This window comes from Carcharodon carcharias, chromosome 15, assembly GCF_017639515.1.
Source record: "Carcharodon carcharias isolate sCarCar2 chromosome 15, sCarCar2.pri, whole genome shotgun sequence".
Lineage (NCBI taxonomy): Eukaryota > Metazoa > Chordata > Chondrichthyes > Lamniformes > Lamnidae > Carcharodon > Carcharodon carcharias.
Window position 1 is genome coordinate 9,506,746 of NC_054481.1, and position 18,973 is coordinate 9,525,718.

The window sequence follows — 18,973 nt, forward strand, 5'->3', positions numbered from 1 at the left end:
CAGCTCCTGATCTCATTACAGCCTTGGTTTATATATGGACAAAATAGTTGAACTCCTGAGGTGAGGTGAGAGTGACTGCTCTTGACAGCAAGGTGACATTTGACCAAGTGTGGCATCAAGGAACCCTAACAAAACTGGAGTCAATGGGAATCAGGGGGGAAACTCTCCACTGGTTGGAGTCATACCTAGCACATAGCAAGATGGTTGTGGTTGTTGGAGATCAGTCATCTCAGCTCCAGGGCATCACTGCAGGAGTTCCTCAGGGTAGTGTCCTCAGCCCAACCATCTTCAGCTGTTTCATCAATGACCTTCCTTTCAGCATAAGGTCAGAAGCAGGGATGTTCGCTGATGATTGCACAATGTTCACTTGTATTCCTCAGATACTGAAGCAGTCTGTATCCAAATGCAGCAAGACCTAGACAATATCCTGGCTTGGGCTGACAAGTGGCAAGTAACATTTGCGCCACACAAGTGCCAGCCAATGACCATCACTAACAAGAGAGAATCTAACCATTGCCCCTTGGCAATTAATGACATTATCATCAGTGAACCCCCACTATCAACACTCTGGAGGTTACCATTAACCAGAAACTGAACTGGACTAGCCATATAAATACTGTTGCTACAAAAGCAGCCAGAGGCTAGGAATCCTGCGATGAGTAACTCACCTTCTGACTCCCCAAAGCCTGCCGTCCATCTACAATGCACAAGCCAAGAGTGTGATTGAATACTCCCCACTTGCCTGGATGAGTACAGCTCCCACAACACTCAAGAAAATTGACACCATCCAGGACAAAGCAGCCCACTTGATTGGCACCACATCCACAAACATTCACTCCCTCCACCACCAACACACAGTGGAAGCAGTGAGTACCATCAACAAGCTGCACTGCAGGAACTCACCAAGGCGCCTTCAAAAGCACTTTCCAAAGCCACGATCACTACCATCTAGAAAGACAAGGGCAGCAGATAGATGGGAACACCACCACCTTGAAATTCCTCTCCAAGCCACTCATCACCCTGACTTGGAAATATATCACCGTTCCTTCATTGTCACTGGCCAAAATTCTAACAGCACTGTGGGTGTAACTACACCACATGGACTGCAGCGGTTCAAGAAGGCAGCTCACCACCACCTTCTCAAGAGCAACTAGGGATGGGCAATAAATGCTGGCCCAGCCAGTGAATCCCACATGAATGAACAAAAAGAATGGCCACAGTATTAGTAATGGTCAGAATCACAAATGAATAAGGAAGGAGAGCTGAAGTGTTTTGTTTCCTTTCCTCCCAGCCCCAAGGAGAACACGTATGGAATTTAATGTTTATAACTTTTTCCAATTGGCTGAATGGCTGCCTAAGGTGATGATGGACACAAGTTCTATGGCGGTGTCCATCTTCTGTCTCATTCTCTCCTGGTCACCATCTTTCTCATCTTTACCTTTTGTGTTTGGAAGGCTCCATCCCTTTGTAATGAGAATCCCAGATCGCCTGAGAAACAAACCAGGTCTATGCCCCATGTAGCACACATTAAGATGTGTGAGGAGGTGGCCAACATCATTAGCTATCTGAACATGGAAATTGCATGCAATCTCCATTTTGAAGTTGATGGGACCTCCTGCGCTTATGGGAATATAGCTCTCCACATGAAATCAAATAAACTTGGAGGCATACCTGAAAGGGGTATGGGACATCTATAATACAACAGTGAACTGACTGAAATAACTCATCGCCAGTGACCAATTGCAAGAATCTGGATGAATAAAAGTGCTGTCATCATCTTCACATCCACAGACAAGGCAATGCCCCCAGGGGAAGAAGCTTCAAGAGAGATTCCAACAGCTGGCCTATCTTTGTGCAGAGAGACCAGAGGGAAAATAGACTTTTTGGACACCGCTGCAAGCAAAAATTCAGATAATGTCATCTGTAAGCCCTGTGTGGAGACATGTTCTTCCAGTGTGGCCTGCATAGATGCTGCTGCATGCTCCTGGCTTCCATTCCTTTCCCTCCTCCACAAAGCATTGGAACAGAATCCCAGATGGAAAAAAAAACACCCCATTATAGGAACAACGAAACAGGAGTAAGCCATTCATCCCCTGGAGCCTGTTCCACCAGTCAATGAGATCATGGCTGATCGGTGTCCTAATTCCATCCATCCAACTGCCTTAGCTAGCAAAATCTGCACCTTGTATTTAAAATTATTTATTGAGCTAGCATCTACTACTTTGTGTGGGAATTCAGCACTTCTACATCCTTTTGTGAAGAAACGTTTCCTAACTTTTCTCCTGACTGGCCTCTCTTATGTCTCTTATCCCTGACAAAGGGGTTGAGTAGAAGCATGCAGTATTATCTACCCAGGCAACACTGGATGAGCAGTTAGACACAGGTGTCAGGTCCATTTGATAGCACTTGAACCCAGAACCTTCTGACACAGACACAAGTCCTACTTCAGAGACTTTGAGCACAAAAATCTAGATTTAACCATCTAGTGCAGTACTGGGGGAGCACTACACTGGCAGAGGTACAATCTTGGATTCGTGAAAGCCAAGCTCCATCTTCTTTCAGGTAGATTTAAGATAACCTGTGTCACTATATCAAAGATGAGTTGAGTTGGTCAATATTTATCCCATCAACATCATTAAAACAGATTATATGGCTATGCACAAATTGCCTGCTATATTTCCAACAGTTTAACAGTAAAGTGCTTTGAACTATCCTGAAAGATGCTCAAAAAATGCAAGCGTTTCTTGTTTAAGTAAATGGCAACAAAGCAGAGTTGATAATGTTTCTGGATTAGTAATCCGAAGCTGGGTTAATGTTTCAGAGACATGAGTGCAAATCCACCATGGCAGCTCGGGAAATTTGTTCTAGTTTGTCAGTTGATTGAACTTAAAGAGCTAGTCTCAGTAATGGTGACCGTGAAACTACCATCTAGTCATAAAAACCCCTCTGGTTCACTTACGCCTTTTAGGGAAGAAAATCTGCCATTCTCATCCAATCTGAACTATGTGCGACTGCAGACTCTCAGCACTGAAGTTGATTCTTAACTGCCCTCTGAAATGGCCTGCCAAAGCTGTCAAATAATAAAACAGGATAGGACAATGTTGGCTGGTCCATCTAATGTCTAGGACAAAGGAACATTCAAACCTGCAAAGTCATATGAAGTCTTGTGCCAAAATTGTGAGCTGTCCCACAGATTAGTCAAGCAACAGCTGGACATTGTCAAGCCCACACCATCATCTCTCTCAGCCAATGTCCCAGACTCCTTTATTATTAGGGTTTGTCCTGTCCCACAGACCAAATAGAGGCGGCAGCAGTCAGAAGGAAGTGGTTTCAAGAATCCTCAACATTGGCTCCAGACTCCATGAAGTCTCTCAGTATCAAATCAAACATGGGAAAGGAAACTTTCTGCTGATTACCACTTATTGCCCTTCCTCAGGTGTTCAACATGGAGGGAGAAGCACTGAGGGTGACAAGGCACAATGTACTCTGGGTGATCGACATTGAAGTTTCCCCAAGAGTGGCTCAGTAACACCATTACTAACTGAGCTGGCCCAATCCTCAGACTGTTGAAGCAGGCAGCTCACCACCACTTTTAAGGACAATAAAAAACGTGTTACGCAGCAAGTGGTTAGGATCCAAACTGCACTGCCTGTGAGTGTGGTGGAGGCAGATAGTTGTTGCTTTCAAAAGGGAATCAAATCGAATAAGCACTTGAAGGGAGGTTTTCAGGTAGAAATGGTGGGTACAAAGAGCAGGCACAAACATGACAGGCCAAATGGCCTCCTGCTCTGCTTTAAGCACTGTATAATTCTAAAACGCCTGCCTTCCAGCAATGCCCACAGCCTTCCAGCAATGCCCACATCCCAACAATGAATAAGAAGCAATACTACAATCTAGGCTTTGCTGCTTCTGACTAGTTTTTGGACTGACTTAGTACCACACAGGGGTCAGAGCATGGAAAAGTATTTTAACCTATTGTGTCCTTTTGCTAAGGCTGAAATTGCAGGGGATAAGTCAGAAGTCAAAGCTGAAAGAAAACCCAAGGGAGCAAATGTCAGAACAGCTCATCAACCCTGGAAGCCAGTTACTCTGATCTGTGTACACAGGAATGACGGTAATGGCTGGGTGGGGTCAGTCAACGAACAGCCTACATTGGCTGTTGATTAATCAGTCTTGCTTTCCTTTATGCAGTGGCACTGAAGACATGGCATTCCACGACAGGCTGCTTCCAATGGAATTAGTCAAGAATTCACATACCTTATTGATGCCACTCTTGTCTGCCACAACAAACCTTACCATCATCTCTTACTGCCCTCCATCCTAGCACAGTCTTACCCTTTTGTTTCCCTTCCACCCCACTTCCCCTATTATATCTCTAACTTTAACCAATTCTGATGAAAGGTTACAGACTTGAAACACCAACTCTGCTTCGCACTCCGCAGGTATTGCCAGATCTAAGTATTTTTTAGCATTGTGATTTTTGTTCCCCCAGATTTCCAGCATCTGGAGTATTTTGCTTTTGCAAGGAATTTCAGCTCAAACTACTGATGCAGTGATAAGCACAGCTGTAACCCATTAACATAAACACAAGTCTTTCTTTAACCTCTCTGGCATCCCAACTGGCACCTTTACATCCAAACATGGCAAAGAAACAAATCGAGAGAGTAACTGTCAGATGCAGAAACAAGATATAACAGCTGTGAAATCAAAGTGAGGGAAATAAGTTATGGACGATCGAAGTTGCTAAGAATGCAATTGACCCTTTTAATTGGAAAATAATCAGTACGTAAAACATACAAAGCATTTCAACTTTAAATAAATCCATTATTTATACAATATCTGAATACATAAAATGTACAATTGATGGTAACAAGACAGTGTATTGGTAGAAACACTATTAGCAAAACATTGTTCATTTCAGTAAGTTACCTACAAGTGGATGTAAAGATGAGGCAGTAAATTTCAGAAAGAGAAAAGAAAGCATCTTAAGTATGGTAACACAACTAAACAAACCAACAAGACTCACAACAACCCCACAGACCACAGAATTGCAGCCCAGAAGTGAAAGCACCAAAACTTATTCTATAAAATATACATGTAGCACAAGCTAAATGCACAGATTATATATCAGAGTTTTAAGAATTAAATTTGTAATCCTGCTACAGAAAATTCAGGGTTGTCGGTTCTGTGTAAAATTCCAAGGAAGGAAGAACTTGCAATCCAAAAGGACAGTACAGACAAGGTCCAAAGTCCTAGAGTAACTTCGAAGGAGAGGAAAATTAAAACATTAGAAAAAAGTGTCAATTTTTTTTCCCTGTTTGAAACTGGAAATCATTCATCTGATGCATTTGTAAAAATCAGTGAGATACACAACTGATGTGACACACCAAAAGGTTGCAGAATGCAATATGACATGTAGGGCAGAAGCACACTTTCCACGTATCACTTAACTATAAATTTCTTTAACAAAAATACAGTAAAATGGACATTTTTGAATTTTCACAAAACCTCGAATGGACACCAGAGGAAAAAAAAGGCCGAACCTCAGATTAATAAAAAGCTGTAGTTCAGTAATAAATTCAAGAAAAAAATAAATCACATTTCAGTTGATTTTAGTTAAGGCAACAGTATTTGCAGGACTGATCCCATTCCTTTATGCCCTGCTGCCTATTGCTTCTTGAATACTCTTGGTGTTAAATCTGTGCCAAGACTCTGAAAATAGTGCAATGAGCTTTGTGAGCAAGCCACCTTGACATGTCCTGGTGTTCCCTCCCGTGAGATGCTAAGGCAGCCATAGATTTGATTTGATCTAAAAGGTAGGTCTTTGAACTCTAGTAATTGAGGCAAAATCATCAATGGGGCTTTTACGGTACCTGCAGGTGCAATCTACATAAATGCACATTTTTGTGCCCCAAAGTGAACTGGTTTTGGTGAATATGATCATGACACGTGCACCAGTAGCGCTATCTAAATTGTAACGACGGATTGTAAACCTAATAAGCTGAAAGACATCAATGTTTTTAGATAGAGATTCCAGATCACCGGCGATTTTATCAAGGGGAATTCAAAAGAACCCATATGTTTATTAGGTGTACACAAGGAAACAAACTTTACAGAGATGAGACCACACGTGAAATGTGTGTACATGTACTGCAAACCCTGGAACCTTGCAGTGTACAGCATACAAGAGTACAGTGCTAACACAACTACCAGTTAGATATACTGAAAGACCGTGTGGCTGCTTGAACAACTGCAGGAGTCTTGCACTTTGAATATCGCAACACTTCTCCAATTCTTTGATCAGTAAACTGGTAAATGTTTAATACTGTCTTTCATTTTATACTATTTCCACTGCTATGAGCAGCATCACACAGAGCAGCCTCTTAAATCGTTCAATTTGCTGAAAGTGGGCTCTGGCACTATTCAACTTCTTAACCCAAGGAATTCCATAACACCACAATTAAAAAAGCAAAGACAGAACTCTGCAATAACGATGTCAGATTACTTCACACTAGTAGTATTCAAAGGCTGAAATGGATGCTGCTTTTATTAGGGCAACTAGTGAATTACTGCATACTTTTGTGAACAAGCATTTTTAAAAAAGTATTACCCAATTGCTTAAAAAGTGCCTATAAATTATTACAGCATCTTGGAGCCCTTTTAGCAACAAGGCAATTGAGGGTGGTGAGGAGCAGTAAACTACATATGCTGTCATTTTCCGTTATTGCTCACTACTCATTATCTGTTACTTGGTAGTCTGTAGCAATTTGTCCTAACATTTCCACATTTGCAGCCTCTGTAACTAAATGCAATGCTTCTTCGGCCAGGCCCTCTTTTCTTCTTCTTTCCATTTCCCACTCTACAAATGTGTCAAACAGGCTTGGCCAAGCCTCGTCCTCGCTGTAGTTTGTTAGATCGGGACCTATCACCTGAATAAAATTTAAGAACATGTTCCACGTATCTCGAGAGATTCCCTTTATTCCAGGCGGGTTCTCAGTTAAGAAGCTCAGCCACTGGTCCAATATGAAAGGTACGTTCTGTGTGAACACCAGTTTCCAAAGAGCAACAGCTATTTCCCTCCGCAGCGATCGCTGGCCTTCCTCAGAGTCTAGCCCAAACTGAAACGTAAATCGATACAAATCTTTGAACTTGTCCTCAACTTTGGCTTCATTCATAAGGCTTGGGAACCTGGCACGGATTCCATCAATACTGTCAGCGTTTAATGCCTTGCATCCCTCCACAAATTCTTTCCTATAGTAAAAAGGATTAAAAAAAAAACCATCAAAAGGCTTGAACCACATGAGCAGCCCACACATGAATTAAAAGTTTTTGGATAAAGTAAACATTGTTTTTGATAGTTATTTTTATAAATAATGTTACACACAGTACACTTTTATTTAACACAAGTGACAACCATTGTACACACAAGTTCATTAACAGAATGCTTTTAACCCAATATTCTGAATAATGTACATTTAAACAGCCCATTTCAGATAATAATTCATTTATATAATGCAAATACATGTTTCAGTATTCTGAATACAGTTCTGGCTGGTCTAATGATTGAGGTCATAGCATGTCCATTATACAAGCGTGTTCATTGTATAGCAAGTTCAACTAAGATAGTGAATAAAAGCCAAAATTTGTAAAGACTAGGATCACACGGAGAATAGGTCGACTTTTTCTCTCTCAGATACTCTAGAGTTTCCAATTTGTCTCAAAATGATCAATATCAATTTTCTAGTATAGCTTTTCAAAAAGCAACAATCTCTGCAATGGAAGGTCATAACTATGGTGTGCGTGTGTGTGTGTGTGTGTGTGTGTGTGTGTGTTACAGCACAGCAAATCAACATGTAAACACCTGGCAATTCTCTACCAGTTTTTAAAAATACTCTGGTATGCTCAAAATAGCAAAAAAATGAATAATGCAAAAACAATGCAAGGCTTTCTCCACAGGCTAATACATGGCCTGGTTTCACTGTGCTCGACCAATGCACTTTCTTCGTCGCCTTCTGATGGCAGTGAAAGATACTTTAAAAATGACTGGATCACACAGAGCTGGATGAACTTAACTTCAATTCTAACTGCATGGCAATCTCAGCAGGGATGATGAGTCAAGAATGAATGAACCTGCATTTATATAGCACCCTTCACAAGTTTGGAAGTTCCCAAAATGCTTTACAGCTAATGGAGTACCTTTCAAAGTATAGTCATTGTTGTAATGTAGGAAACGCAGCCAAATACATACACAGGGTCCCAAAAAGAGTGATTAAATGAACATCAGTTTTAGGTATTGATTGACGGATAAATGATGTCTGAAATACAGAACTCCCTCAGTTTTCTTTAAATAGTACTATGGGATCTTCAACAACCACCTGAATGTTCAGAGAGGGTCCCTGTATAACTGGACCATTCAGGCATTCAAGCATACTCTGCCATTCATTCATTTAGACCATGGTTGATCTATATCTTGACTCCATCTACCCACCTTGGTTTTTAATATGCCTGCTTAACAAAACTCTTATGAGTCCCTGTTTTAAAATCTATAATTGACCTAGCCTCAAGAGTTCCAGATTTCCAATACTCTTTGCATGAAGAGTGTGTTCTGAATTCACCCCAAAATGGCCCAGCTCCAATCTTAAGGTTATACCTCCTTGAGGATCCTCCCACCCAAGGAAATAATTTCTTGCTATAGAATCACAGCATGATACAGAACAGAAGGCCCTTCAACCCGTGTACCTGTGCCAGCTCTTTGGTAGAACCATCCAATTAATCCCAGCCTTTTCCATTATCCTCTAAGTATTTCCCTTCAGGTATTTATCCAATTTTCTTTTGAATATTGCTATTGAATCTGCTTCCATCGCCCTTTCAGGCTGTGTATTCCAATAATTAGTGCACAACGCGCCATATGAACAGGTTTCCTCATGTTGCCTCTGATTCTTTTGTCGATCACATTAAATGCACGTTCTCTACCTACTGATCCTTCTGTGACTGAAACAATTTTTCTTATTTACTGCATCAAAATCATGGATGGTGCCGAACGTCAAATCTCCTCTTAACATTCTCGATTCTATGAACTACCCGAGCTCCTCCAATCTCTCCAGATAACTGATGTCTCTTGATTTCTATTCTAGTGAGTCTCTTCTGTACCCACTCCAAAGCCTTGACATCCTTGCCAATAAAGAAATTGTGGCACCCAGAACTGAATATAATGCTCCAGCTGAGGCCTAGTTAATGTTTCAAAAAAGGTTTAAAATAACTTCCATACTTTTCGTACACTATGCCACTATTAACAAAACTAAGGGATTTCATATTTTTTTTAAAACGACTTTCTCAAGACTTCATGCCACCTTCATGCACCCCTTTAAAATTGGACCATTTTGTTCATATTGCCTCTCCTCCTTACCAAAATGTATGACTTCACACTTCTGCGTTAAATTTAATTTGTCAAGTCTGCCCATTTTACCAAACTACGTCCTCCTCAAACTCTGCTACCATTCTCTTTTATTGTTTACTATTTCCAAGTTTCGGATTATCGGCAAACTTACATTCCACCCTAATACTAGCCTCCGGAGAACACCATTGTAAACTTCCCCATAGCCTAAAAATAACTGTTTACCATCAAATCCATTAATCACCCTACGAACTTCAATCACATCATCCCTCAATCTCCCAAATTTAGAGAAATCCAAGCCTAGTGGATATACAACCTGTCCTCACAATTTAACACTTTAAAAGAGGCTGGTGAATCAGAATTGTGCCCCCTCCAAAGCCAATATATTATTCTCTGAAAGGAGGGACCTCTGACACTGCTGGATTCACTCAGTACTGCCAGTGAAAGGAGGGGCCTTCACACTCCATACTGCCAGGCTAGATTTTGTGCTCAACTCTCATGAAGTGGGACCTGAATTCACAAGCTTCTGAACCTCAAGTGCTACCACCGAGCCAAAACTGACACCTAACACAGGGGAGATGGTGTCGTGGTAATGTCACTAGATTAGTAATCCAGACCGCATCTGGGAGCATGGGTTCAAATCCTACTGCAGCAGCTGGTGAAACTTAAATTTAATTAATAAAATCTGGAATTGAAAGATAATCTCAGTAATGGTGATTGTTTAGGGAAGGAAATTTGCAATCCTTACCTGGTCGGGCCTACGTGTGACTCCAGACCCACAGCAATGTGGTCTAGCAAGCCACTCAGTTCAAAAGCAATTAGAAATGGCCTTGCCAGCAGTGTCCACATTCCATAAAAGAATAAATAGTTACAACTGGCTTCAGAGTTTCAAGGTTTTTCCAAAGAGTACAAGTAGTGATTGCCGGCAAGGACAGGATCGAGGACGACTCAGTATCCCGTATGTCTGAACAGTTAGCATTCATAGTTTAGTTTCATATGCAAAAACAATTAATATTTGGGTGAGTGTTTTCCTTTACTCTACAATTGTATTCTGCTGCCTTCAGATGATGACAGATAATTTTTTTTGGGGGCGGGGGGGGAGGTGGTGGAATAAATGATCAAAATAGTCATTTGCACAGTAAAATCAGGCCACATTTACACCACAGAAAAAGTCCTCCCTCTTTCTTTGCATAATTACTGTGACGGAAGTGTACTTCAAAATCTGCTAAAAAAGAAAACTGCCAAGTAAAGGCTATATCGGGCCTCATCTCATCTTATGTGGAAATGCCACTATCTGGAAGTAACGGTGTGTTTGAAATGCACTGCTGGAGTGTGAACATACAGAGTAGCAGTGGCAAGAAAATATCTCAGTAAACCAATGGGGAGAAATGGAGTGAGTGGTTGAAGGGAAGATACTGTTCACATTTATGATCTCATCATCAATAATAAAGATTATTACCAGCTATTTTTTCACAAAATAATTATTGTTCATTCCAAAATTGTTTTGGAATGTCAGGCACCAGAATATAAAATGATTTGAGCAAGACCATGTATGTCATTGTAAGCCAATAATATTGCAGTATCATTCCTGCTTGGATACATTTTACTGATTTTTATTTCAGTCAGACTCCAATCAGATTCTCTGCTCCCTCTTTAAGGTCAACTTTCCTGCTGTCTTCAGGAAGTTCAATGTAGCTAGTGGGTTGACCCTTTCCACAGCATGACCGAGAATAGCTAACATGCTGGAGATAGACATGCTCAGTATCTGTTATACATTTTCAAATGTCACCAGCATGCAGTTGCAGCATTGCTTTTAAAATGCTGCACTTCCATCAGATACATTCAGAATTGCAAATGTCAATAACTCAGCTACACCACTTGCAACTTCCTGGGAAATGGTGGGGGGTGTTTAGTGAAAGGCTACTGGACGCTACTGGTACCATCTCGATTGATTCGCACAGCAAACAATCCCACGGTAGGTAGTTTTTGTAACAGTGACTTGTCATTGTGCAGATACTGGTACTTTCATTGTTTTGGTGGCTTAAGCAAAATCATAATGCTGAGCTAGTGAACAGCTCTCCACACCAAGCTGTGAGAAAGCACTTTCCCCAATAATCATCCTCGCACAAGTGCTACTCACCACCAAGCACCTGCCTCATCCTTTCACAGGAAGGGGAAATATGAGAGGGCCTTACTGTTACTGTCCTTTCAGTCAGAATGAAACTATTCTATCCCCTCCAGATAGTTAACAGATTGACATCACCACCTATCCCGGTGAACTGTCTGCACTGGAATTAGTGCATCCTTAAAAATAAACTAGCTGTAGCGATCATTTTCAAACTTCATCTGAACTTCTTACCTGGTAAACTTGCACATAGTAGCTGCTTGAAATTTCCATGCTAATAACAACACTATGAACTCAGTAGGATCCACAGAAAGGTCATTGCAAAACCACTCCATACCCTCCTCTAAGATGGCATCCTCATGTGCGTCTTTATACCTGCTAAACAATTCTTCAGCTCTCTTAAGTGAGAACTCCTCACGATATGAAAAGGATTCTTCTTTTTTACTGTCGCCAGAGTGAGCAAGTTGGGGCTGGGTCGATTCCACTACATCAGTTTTCTTTGTTCCATTGGCAAGTATATCGCCAGAAGCCTTTGCACACATTGAGCTAAATTCTTCACCAGGGCTGGCAGTTTTCTTAACGTGCGATTTGCTACCGGATTCTTTATCTCCAGTTTTACTGCCCAGAGAGGAAGGGGGATTTTTGCACTTGGTGACACACTGGCCCATGTTTCTTAACTGCAGTTCTAAAGCAGTCCCCTTCCAGTCACACTCCCTCTCTGCTCCTGTTGCTCCATACACTTCAGCTTGCCATCAGGAATGCGGTTTAAAAAGAAACTGGCGGGGGGGGAAAAAAATGAACATTAACATTTGATTGGTTGTTTCACTATTCAGCTATCATTACCAGTTTAATCTTGTAGTACAATTTTGTAAAGGCTATTAAACAGGTATCACAAATGTGCTATTGTTAAAAATATTAAAAGCTCGAAGCAACTGAAGTTCAATTTTGGACGCAGACCCAAACACAAAATTCTCTCAGCTATACCTGTCAATCAAAGTGAAATCTTGGGCCACTGGAAACTCAGAATCTTTGCCCAATCACTTCACAAATAGCAAATTTTTTTTTAAATAAAAAGACCACATCTCCTAAAGAACTCATTCAGTCTAAATAAACAGATCTAGAAGTTTAAATACAATAAACGCTGATTTAAGAAATATAGTGTATCTGTTGATCAGAGTGAAAATTTCAATAAGGCAGTAACTTGCTTTTTTTAAAATTTGATTTGACAATAGATTGGGGGTTTTGACACATTCAGCATCTTTCCAAATGTTTGTCGGGATCTGCAGCAAGAATCAACTTATCACGACTTCAGTGAAAGGATTGTTTTTAGACTGAGGCAAAGAATATTTGTCTGAAGGTTGGCTGTTCCCATTTCTTCCTTTTACAGCCAAGAGCACACACCCAAATGTAACATTATAAAGTGTAGACAGTCGGTATAACTGCCAGGACTGCACCGGCACTAAAATCTATGGGATCCTACGGTAAACTATAAACACGTACGAATCGATAGGAGCTACTTCTTCAGATCTCAATTTGTATGACAACACCACTGACTACAACAATGAAATGATTGGTGGTCATTTTGTCTTATTCTTCAATGAGTATTTATATTTGTCAAAATGCAAACAACTTCCTGCTAACTTTCTATTATTTCTACAGCTTCAATGTTCTTTAATAAGAAATAATTTACTTTCCCATTTGAAGCATGTGGACATATTGCAGGTAAACTTGAGGAAATGAAAATCACTACCACTGAGTCCTCAAACGTGTTACAAATTCATCAGGAGTAGGCTATACTTTGGAAGAGAAGGGCGAAACATTCAGAATAAGAAACAGACATTAACGCAGCCATTAAAGCAAAATAATGTACCCATTTGCCACAAAGAAGGCTCAACCCAAGTGATTAAATGCTCTGGCTAGATTCCTGGCAGCAATTTTGACATGATCTTATAAAAGAACAGCAGAATTAAAGAAAATCCCGAGTTCACTATCAATGTTTCTCTGGCCAAACTCAAGCAAACCTCAGTTGCCTTAAAGGATTGCTAAGGCCAAGCGGTATCAGCAACGTGTCACAGCTGAAAGATAAACTCATTTAGGTGGCACAGGCTCTGTGGACACATCTGCAAAGTACAGGGGAGAAGGGGTTTACATTAACACAGCCTTGTCATATGCCTTCCTCCTGCAAAATGAATTCCTAAAAGTTAACAGTTAAACAATCAAAATGAACAAAATTATGACCTTTCCAAAATTATAATCTTTCCCTCAAGTTAAAAGTTTAGATCGACAATCCTACCTGCTCAACTAGTAGGTAATACTATATCATCAAGTGCACTGTTAACCATTTGTATGGCATCAGGTGTACCTTATTCATTTCTTTACCACAAACAATCAAGTAAATATCATGTTCCTTCTTTTGACATAACAACAAAGACAAATTCTCACATCCACATGATGGAACTTGTGTTCCATTTTGAATAGATGAGGTTACATACCACACCAAATTGAAATCATGGATATCTAAGAACTACTACTTTTTTCCCCCAGGTCAGGTAAAGCCGACCAGCAACTGGCAAACACAGCTCTCAACTTCTTAACTTGCACCACATTCAGACCTAAACTTTCAATTACCAATTCTATTCAAGTTATGGCATACCATTGATTTACAATGATCTAATCTTCAAAACTTGCCTATTCAAAGTTAAAGGTCAAGTATGTTCACCATATTCAATAATATTTTCTGAAGGTATAATTAAAATAGCAACATTACTGAACGCATACCAATAATCTGGGTTTTAGACTCATCTCTCATTCTCCTAAACTGAAGTATAGGCCCAATCTGGTCAACCTTTCCTCATAACAAACCCCTAGATGAGGAAAATATTTTCACTCAGTTATGAAACCTAGAACACTACCAGATATGGTAATGGAAGATAATTCCATAAATAATGAGAGTTTGAAAAATAAGATATTTGATGTTGCAAATAATTTGAAATGAGAGTTGGATATTACAGGGTTATGGACAAAAACTGGAGTGTGGCACCAAGGATGACTATCCTTTCTAAGAGCTAACACAGGCCTGATGGGCCAAATAACCTCCTTCATGTGCTGTAAGTTTCTATGATTCTACTTGTATTATGAAAATATCCTATTTATTTTACTCTCATTAAGTCAATGGAGTCAGATGAGTACTGTGGCTCCAATTTCCAATTAGCAAGGCTCCAAAATTAGCAGTTAATCCAAGGAACTAGACAATGGTAATGCAACTGAATGTCATGGGGAGGTTCTCTCTTATTGGAGATGATCAGTGCCTGGCACTTGTGTGACATGAATGTTACTTACCTACGTCAGGCCTAGCCTGAATGTTGTCCAGCTGCTAAGCAGCGAATAAAACTTCCTTTTGGAGGAATGAAGAAGCATTATTCTCTTATTTCTCAGCCAGCCTACCTGGCTAGAGTTGCCAACTGTGTTAGCTTTCCCATGATGTAGGCAACACCTGGTGTTACTCAATACAAGTTGCTGTTGTGATTCAGACCAGTTTTCTTTAATTCAGCCCTCAAAGCCCCAATTCCCATTTTATTGTGCAATCTCATTCCTTGCACAAGGTGTGCTACTTGTTTCCCAGAAATTCAATTTCAGATTTGCAACATCAAATATCTTATTTTTCAAACTCTCATGACTTTGTCTTTCAAATCACTACAGGTAAATTCACAACAGCTGACTACAGGTGGAGAGCCACTTGTTGCAGAATACCCAGTTTCTAACCTAATCTGGTAGCCACAGCATTTAAGTGGCTTGTCTATTTGTGTTTCTGGTCAATGGTGACCCCTGGGATATTGATGGTGAGGAACTAGACAATGGTAATGCAACTGAATGTCATGGGGAGGTTCTCTCTTATTGGAGACGATCAGTGCCTGGCACTTGTGTGACATGAATGTTACTTACCTACGTCAGGCCTAGCCTGAATGTTGTCCAGGTGTTACTGCATTTGAGTAAAGACTGTTTCAATATTTGAGGAATTGCGTATGGAGTTGGATTCTGCAATCATTAATGAACAACCCCACTTCTGATCTTGGAACTAAAGATAGTTGGACCTAGGATGCTGCCCCGAGGAACTCCTGCAACAATATTCTCAGATGATTGGCCTCAAACAACCACAATCTTCCTTTGTGCTAGCCTGAACTCCAGCCAGCGGAGAGTTCTCTCCGGTGATCACTACTGATTTCAGTTTTACTCAGGCTTCTTGACAGCAGTCAAATCTTGCCCTGATGTCATATGGGTAATCATTCTCTGGAATCAGCTGCTGTCAGTATGTGGACAAATGCTGTAATAAATTCTAGAGTGGAGGTAGGCATAGGGCCAGCAATTAGTCTGCACATCCTCCTTTTTGTGGACAGGGCATATCTGGGCAATGTTCCACATTGCCAGGTAGATGCCTGTAGAGTGCAGCTGTATTGGAACAACTTGGCTAATGGCACGATTAGTTGTGGAGCATGTCTTCAATATTACAAGCTGGAAGTTGTTGGGACCCATAGTCTTTGCAGTATCCACTGCACTCAGCAGTTTCCTGATTACGAGGAGTGAATCGGATTGGCTGAAGACTGTGATGGTGAGGATCTCAAGATGGGGCTCCGAAGGATCATCCTTTTAGCACTTCTCATTGAGATTTCTTTTGTACTTGCGCTGCAACCCATCACAGTTGAGAATGAAAATGCTCCTCGAGCTGCCTCCATCCATTAGTTAACTGTCTACCACTATTCACAACTGGACCTTGGCCTGAACCACTGGTTACGAAATTGCTTGGCCTCTGCTACAGCATGTTGAGTTCTCTGTTTAGCATGCATACAGTGCTGTGCTGAGGCTTCACCAGGTTGACACTTCATTTTCAGGAAGACCTAATGCTCCTCCCAGAATGCCCTTCCACACTTCTCACTGAACCAGGGTGGGTCATCTAACTTTATGTTGGGGAAGTGAAAGTAACTAGGTCATGAGGTTAAAGATTGTGGTGTTATGGAATTTTGCTGGCAGCCCACAGTTTATCATGGATGCCTGGTTTTGAGCTAATAGATCTGCAGTGCCACACAGCATGATGGAGGACATCCTCAGTGTGAAGACAAGACAGTGGTCACATGTACCAATGCTGTGGCATCTCTAATAGGTAGATTGGTGAGGACGAAGCCAAGTTAGTTATGCCCTTCTGTTGGTTCTCTTACCACATGTCTAAAAACAGACTTGGGTAACTGAAAACAAAAATTGACTGAAGAATACCTAGATAATAAAAAAACGGGATAGTATCAAGAGAGAATTCAAAACTACAGGTGGACCTGGGAGACTCAAAACAATGCAATCTACTGACCTGCAACGATAGCATGACAAACAAAAGTTGGCAAAGGCTTTTCCCAATTATAAAGTGTTGACACAGAAGGGCCAATTACTCAAAATCATGGTTATAAGATCCTTTTTCAAATAATGCAAAGAGTACTGTGCCATTGAATATGTATTCAAGTTTCACAAAGAGCTGTTGAATATGTTGATAAATTAAAAGGGAAACTGACTGTTCCATATGCAAGTAATTGTATGAAATTTGTTGAAATGTCATATGGAGACGAGAATCAGACTCCTGCATAATATCACTGAGTTGGCAAAGAGGGACAGAAACTAGCTTTGTAGCTCTCTGCACAACTTATCCATTATGATTTTAGTTAACAGAAACTTACTGACATACCAGTATAAACACCTCAGGACAAACAAGTTGGAAAGCAAGTTACAGAGGACACGCTGCTGTACTTACAGAAATAAATGCGGCAGTTACAGCTGGTCTCTGTAGCATATCGGTTTGTTGTACACGCAGAGTTGTGACGTCAGCACATGCAACACTGTAAAATTTAAGTGAAAAAGAAACTTTTCAACAATAATCCAACATGTTAAAAAAGTGCCCTCTTTATTCTAGTTATGAGGTGTATTTATATACATTAGCTTTAAACTTGAGCATGCTCAGTTTTACTGCCACAGAATCACTACTTTTTCTGAAAAAATATAAACACCTTAATTTTCCTCTTTTTATTCTTCCCTTCAACATTTATCAAACTACTAATGCTGTAACAATTGAGAGCCATTTAGTTGCAATTATTTTAGACAACTATATATGTACATGGTTCATGAAGTATTGATATAGAGAGTTCAATTAGTGTATGCTGCTTGGTATACAGCTCCCTCAGCACTGCCAGTTTGAGGGTGGGGGGAGAGGGAGAAATTCAGTCCTGGTTCTGTTCCTAATTGCTATCCAGTGTCCCCCACTAGAAGTGCACTCATTATAAACATTACCAAGGAGAAGGTGGTACTCAGTTGCGATTTCCACTATAGGAGCTATATAGCATTCTGACACTGACTGTTCAAATTCAACACAAAGACTGGTCGACCACATCTGGGGTGAAAGAGGGAAGAGTACCAGAAGATGATCAGTGCCCATGGAACTACATGTCAGCAAGAAGCCAATGTCTTCGACAGGGTAACAAGAAGAGGAGAAGCTGGCTGGGAAAGGAAAACAATTTAAAAGCAATAACTCCAATATAGAACCAAATTATGTCACCCAAGCTTTTCATCCCTGAAACAACAGGTATGTTGGTTAACTATACATAGTATTTTTTTAAAATACAAAATCTTTTGTCTCTTTCACTGAATTTTTAACATCTTTTCTGTGTATGTAGTACTTTACAGTATGATGGACATCCATTTATCAAAAGCAGGTCATGTCCTACAAAACTCTCAGATCCCATAAGATATTAACACACAAACCAATTTAACACCATCCCATGCGATGCTGCCCAAATTAAGTTTTGAAATATATGATGAAATATATTGCACAGATAACTTAAGGTTGTAAAGAGTACCAGGTGACAGGGTTTCACACAAAATGTACAGGCTCAGAAATAATCAATTCAAACACTTGCATGTATTTCAAAAAAACATTTGATTCAACAATTAGTACTTTTCCCTTAATTATTTCCAAGTTAAAATTGGTACAGAGTAATAAAAATCTAATCAATACAGTCAGGGTCCAAGGTTGACACCTCTATCAGCAACTCTAACTGCTGTTTCAGGATTAGCTTAATATGGTTTCCATTTAAAGAAGAGCAGTGTCAACTACTGAAGTTTATAGATCCTCATAAATTCTAGGCATACAATATTTTAGGGTTCCCCAAACAACATGCATCTAGAAGTCAGCATTTGACAATAGTTTAAGAGTTTCTGAACTTTTTTTTTTACAAGATCAGTGAGTGAGCAAAAATACAAATGTTTCATTTTTATAACAAAAACAAGGTTTCCTCAATAGCTTATTTGGTTAAGGAAATGACTAATCAAGCTATGTAAACTAGGAAGGGCCTAGGGTTGATCCTAAAGATATGAAGGTGTTCCAAGTTAGTTGATCTTGACCAGAGTCACATTTGGAGCTATTC

The 18,973-nt window shown here is 40.3% G+C and overlaps 1 protein-coding gene across 3 annotated transcripts in view; it reads right to left on the minus strand.

Moving 5' to 3' along the window:
- Positions 1–4,740: 4,740 nt before the first annotated feature.
- The window catches only part of dcun1d3 (defective in cullin neddylation 1 domain containing 3), a 35,981-nt gene continuing 21,748 nt past the window's right edge, over positions 4,741–18,973 (minus strand). For 2 of the 3 annotated variants that reach the window (XM_041207180.1, XM_041207179.1), the window contains exons 2-4: positions 17,308–17,392; positions 11,754–12,295; positions 4,741–7,251 (exon numbers count right to left, since the gene is read on the minus strand). In XM_041207180.1, the coding sequence (XP_041063114.1) occupies positions 6,732–7,251; positions 11,754–12,187 (954 nt within the window). In that variant the 5' untranslated portion in view covers positions 12,188–12,295; positions 17,308–17,392 and the 3' untranslated portion in view covers positions 4,741–6,731. The remainder of the gene's footprint in view (positions 7,252–11,753; positions 12,296–17,307; positions 17,393–18,973) is intronic. The other variant, XM_041207181.1, reaches the window with a different exon arrangement.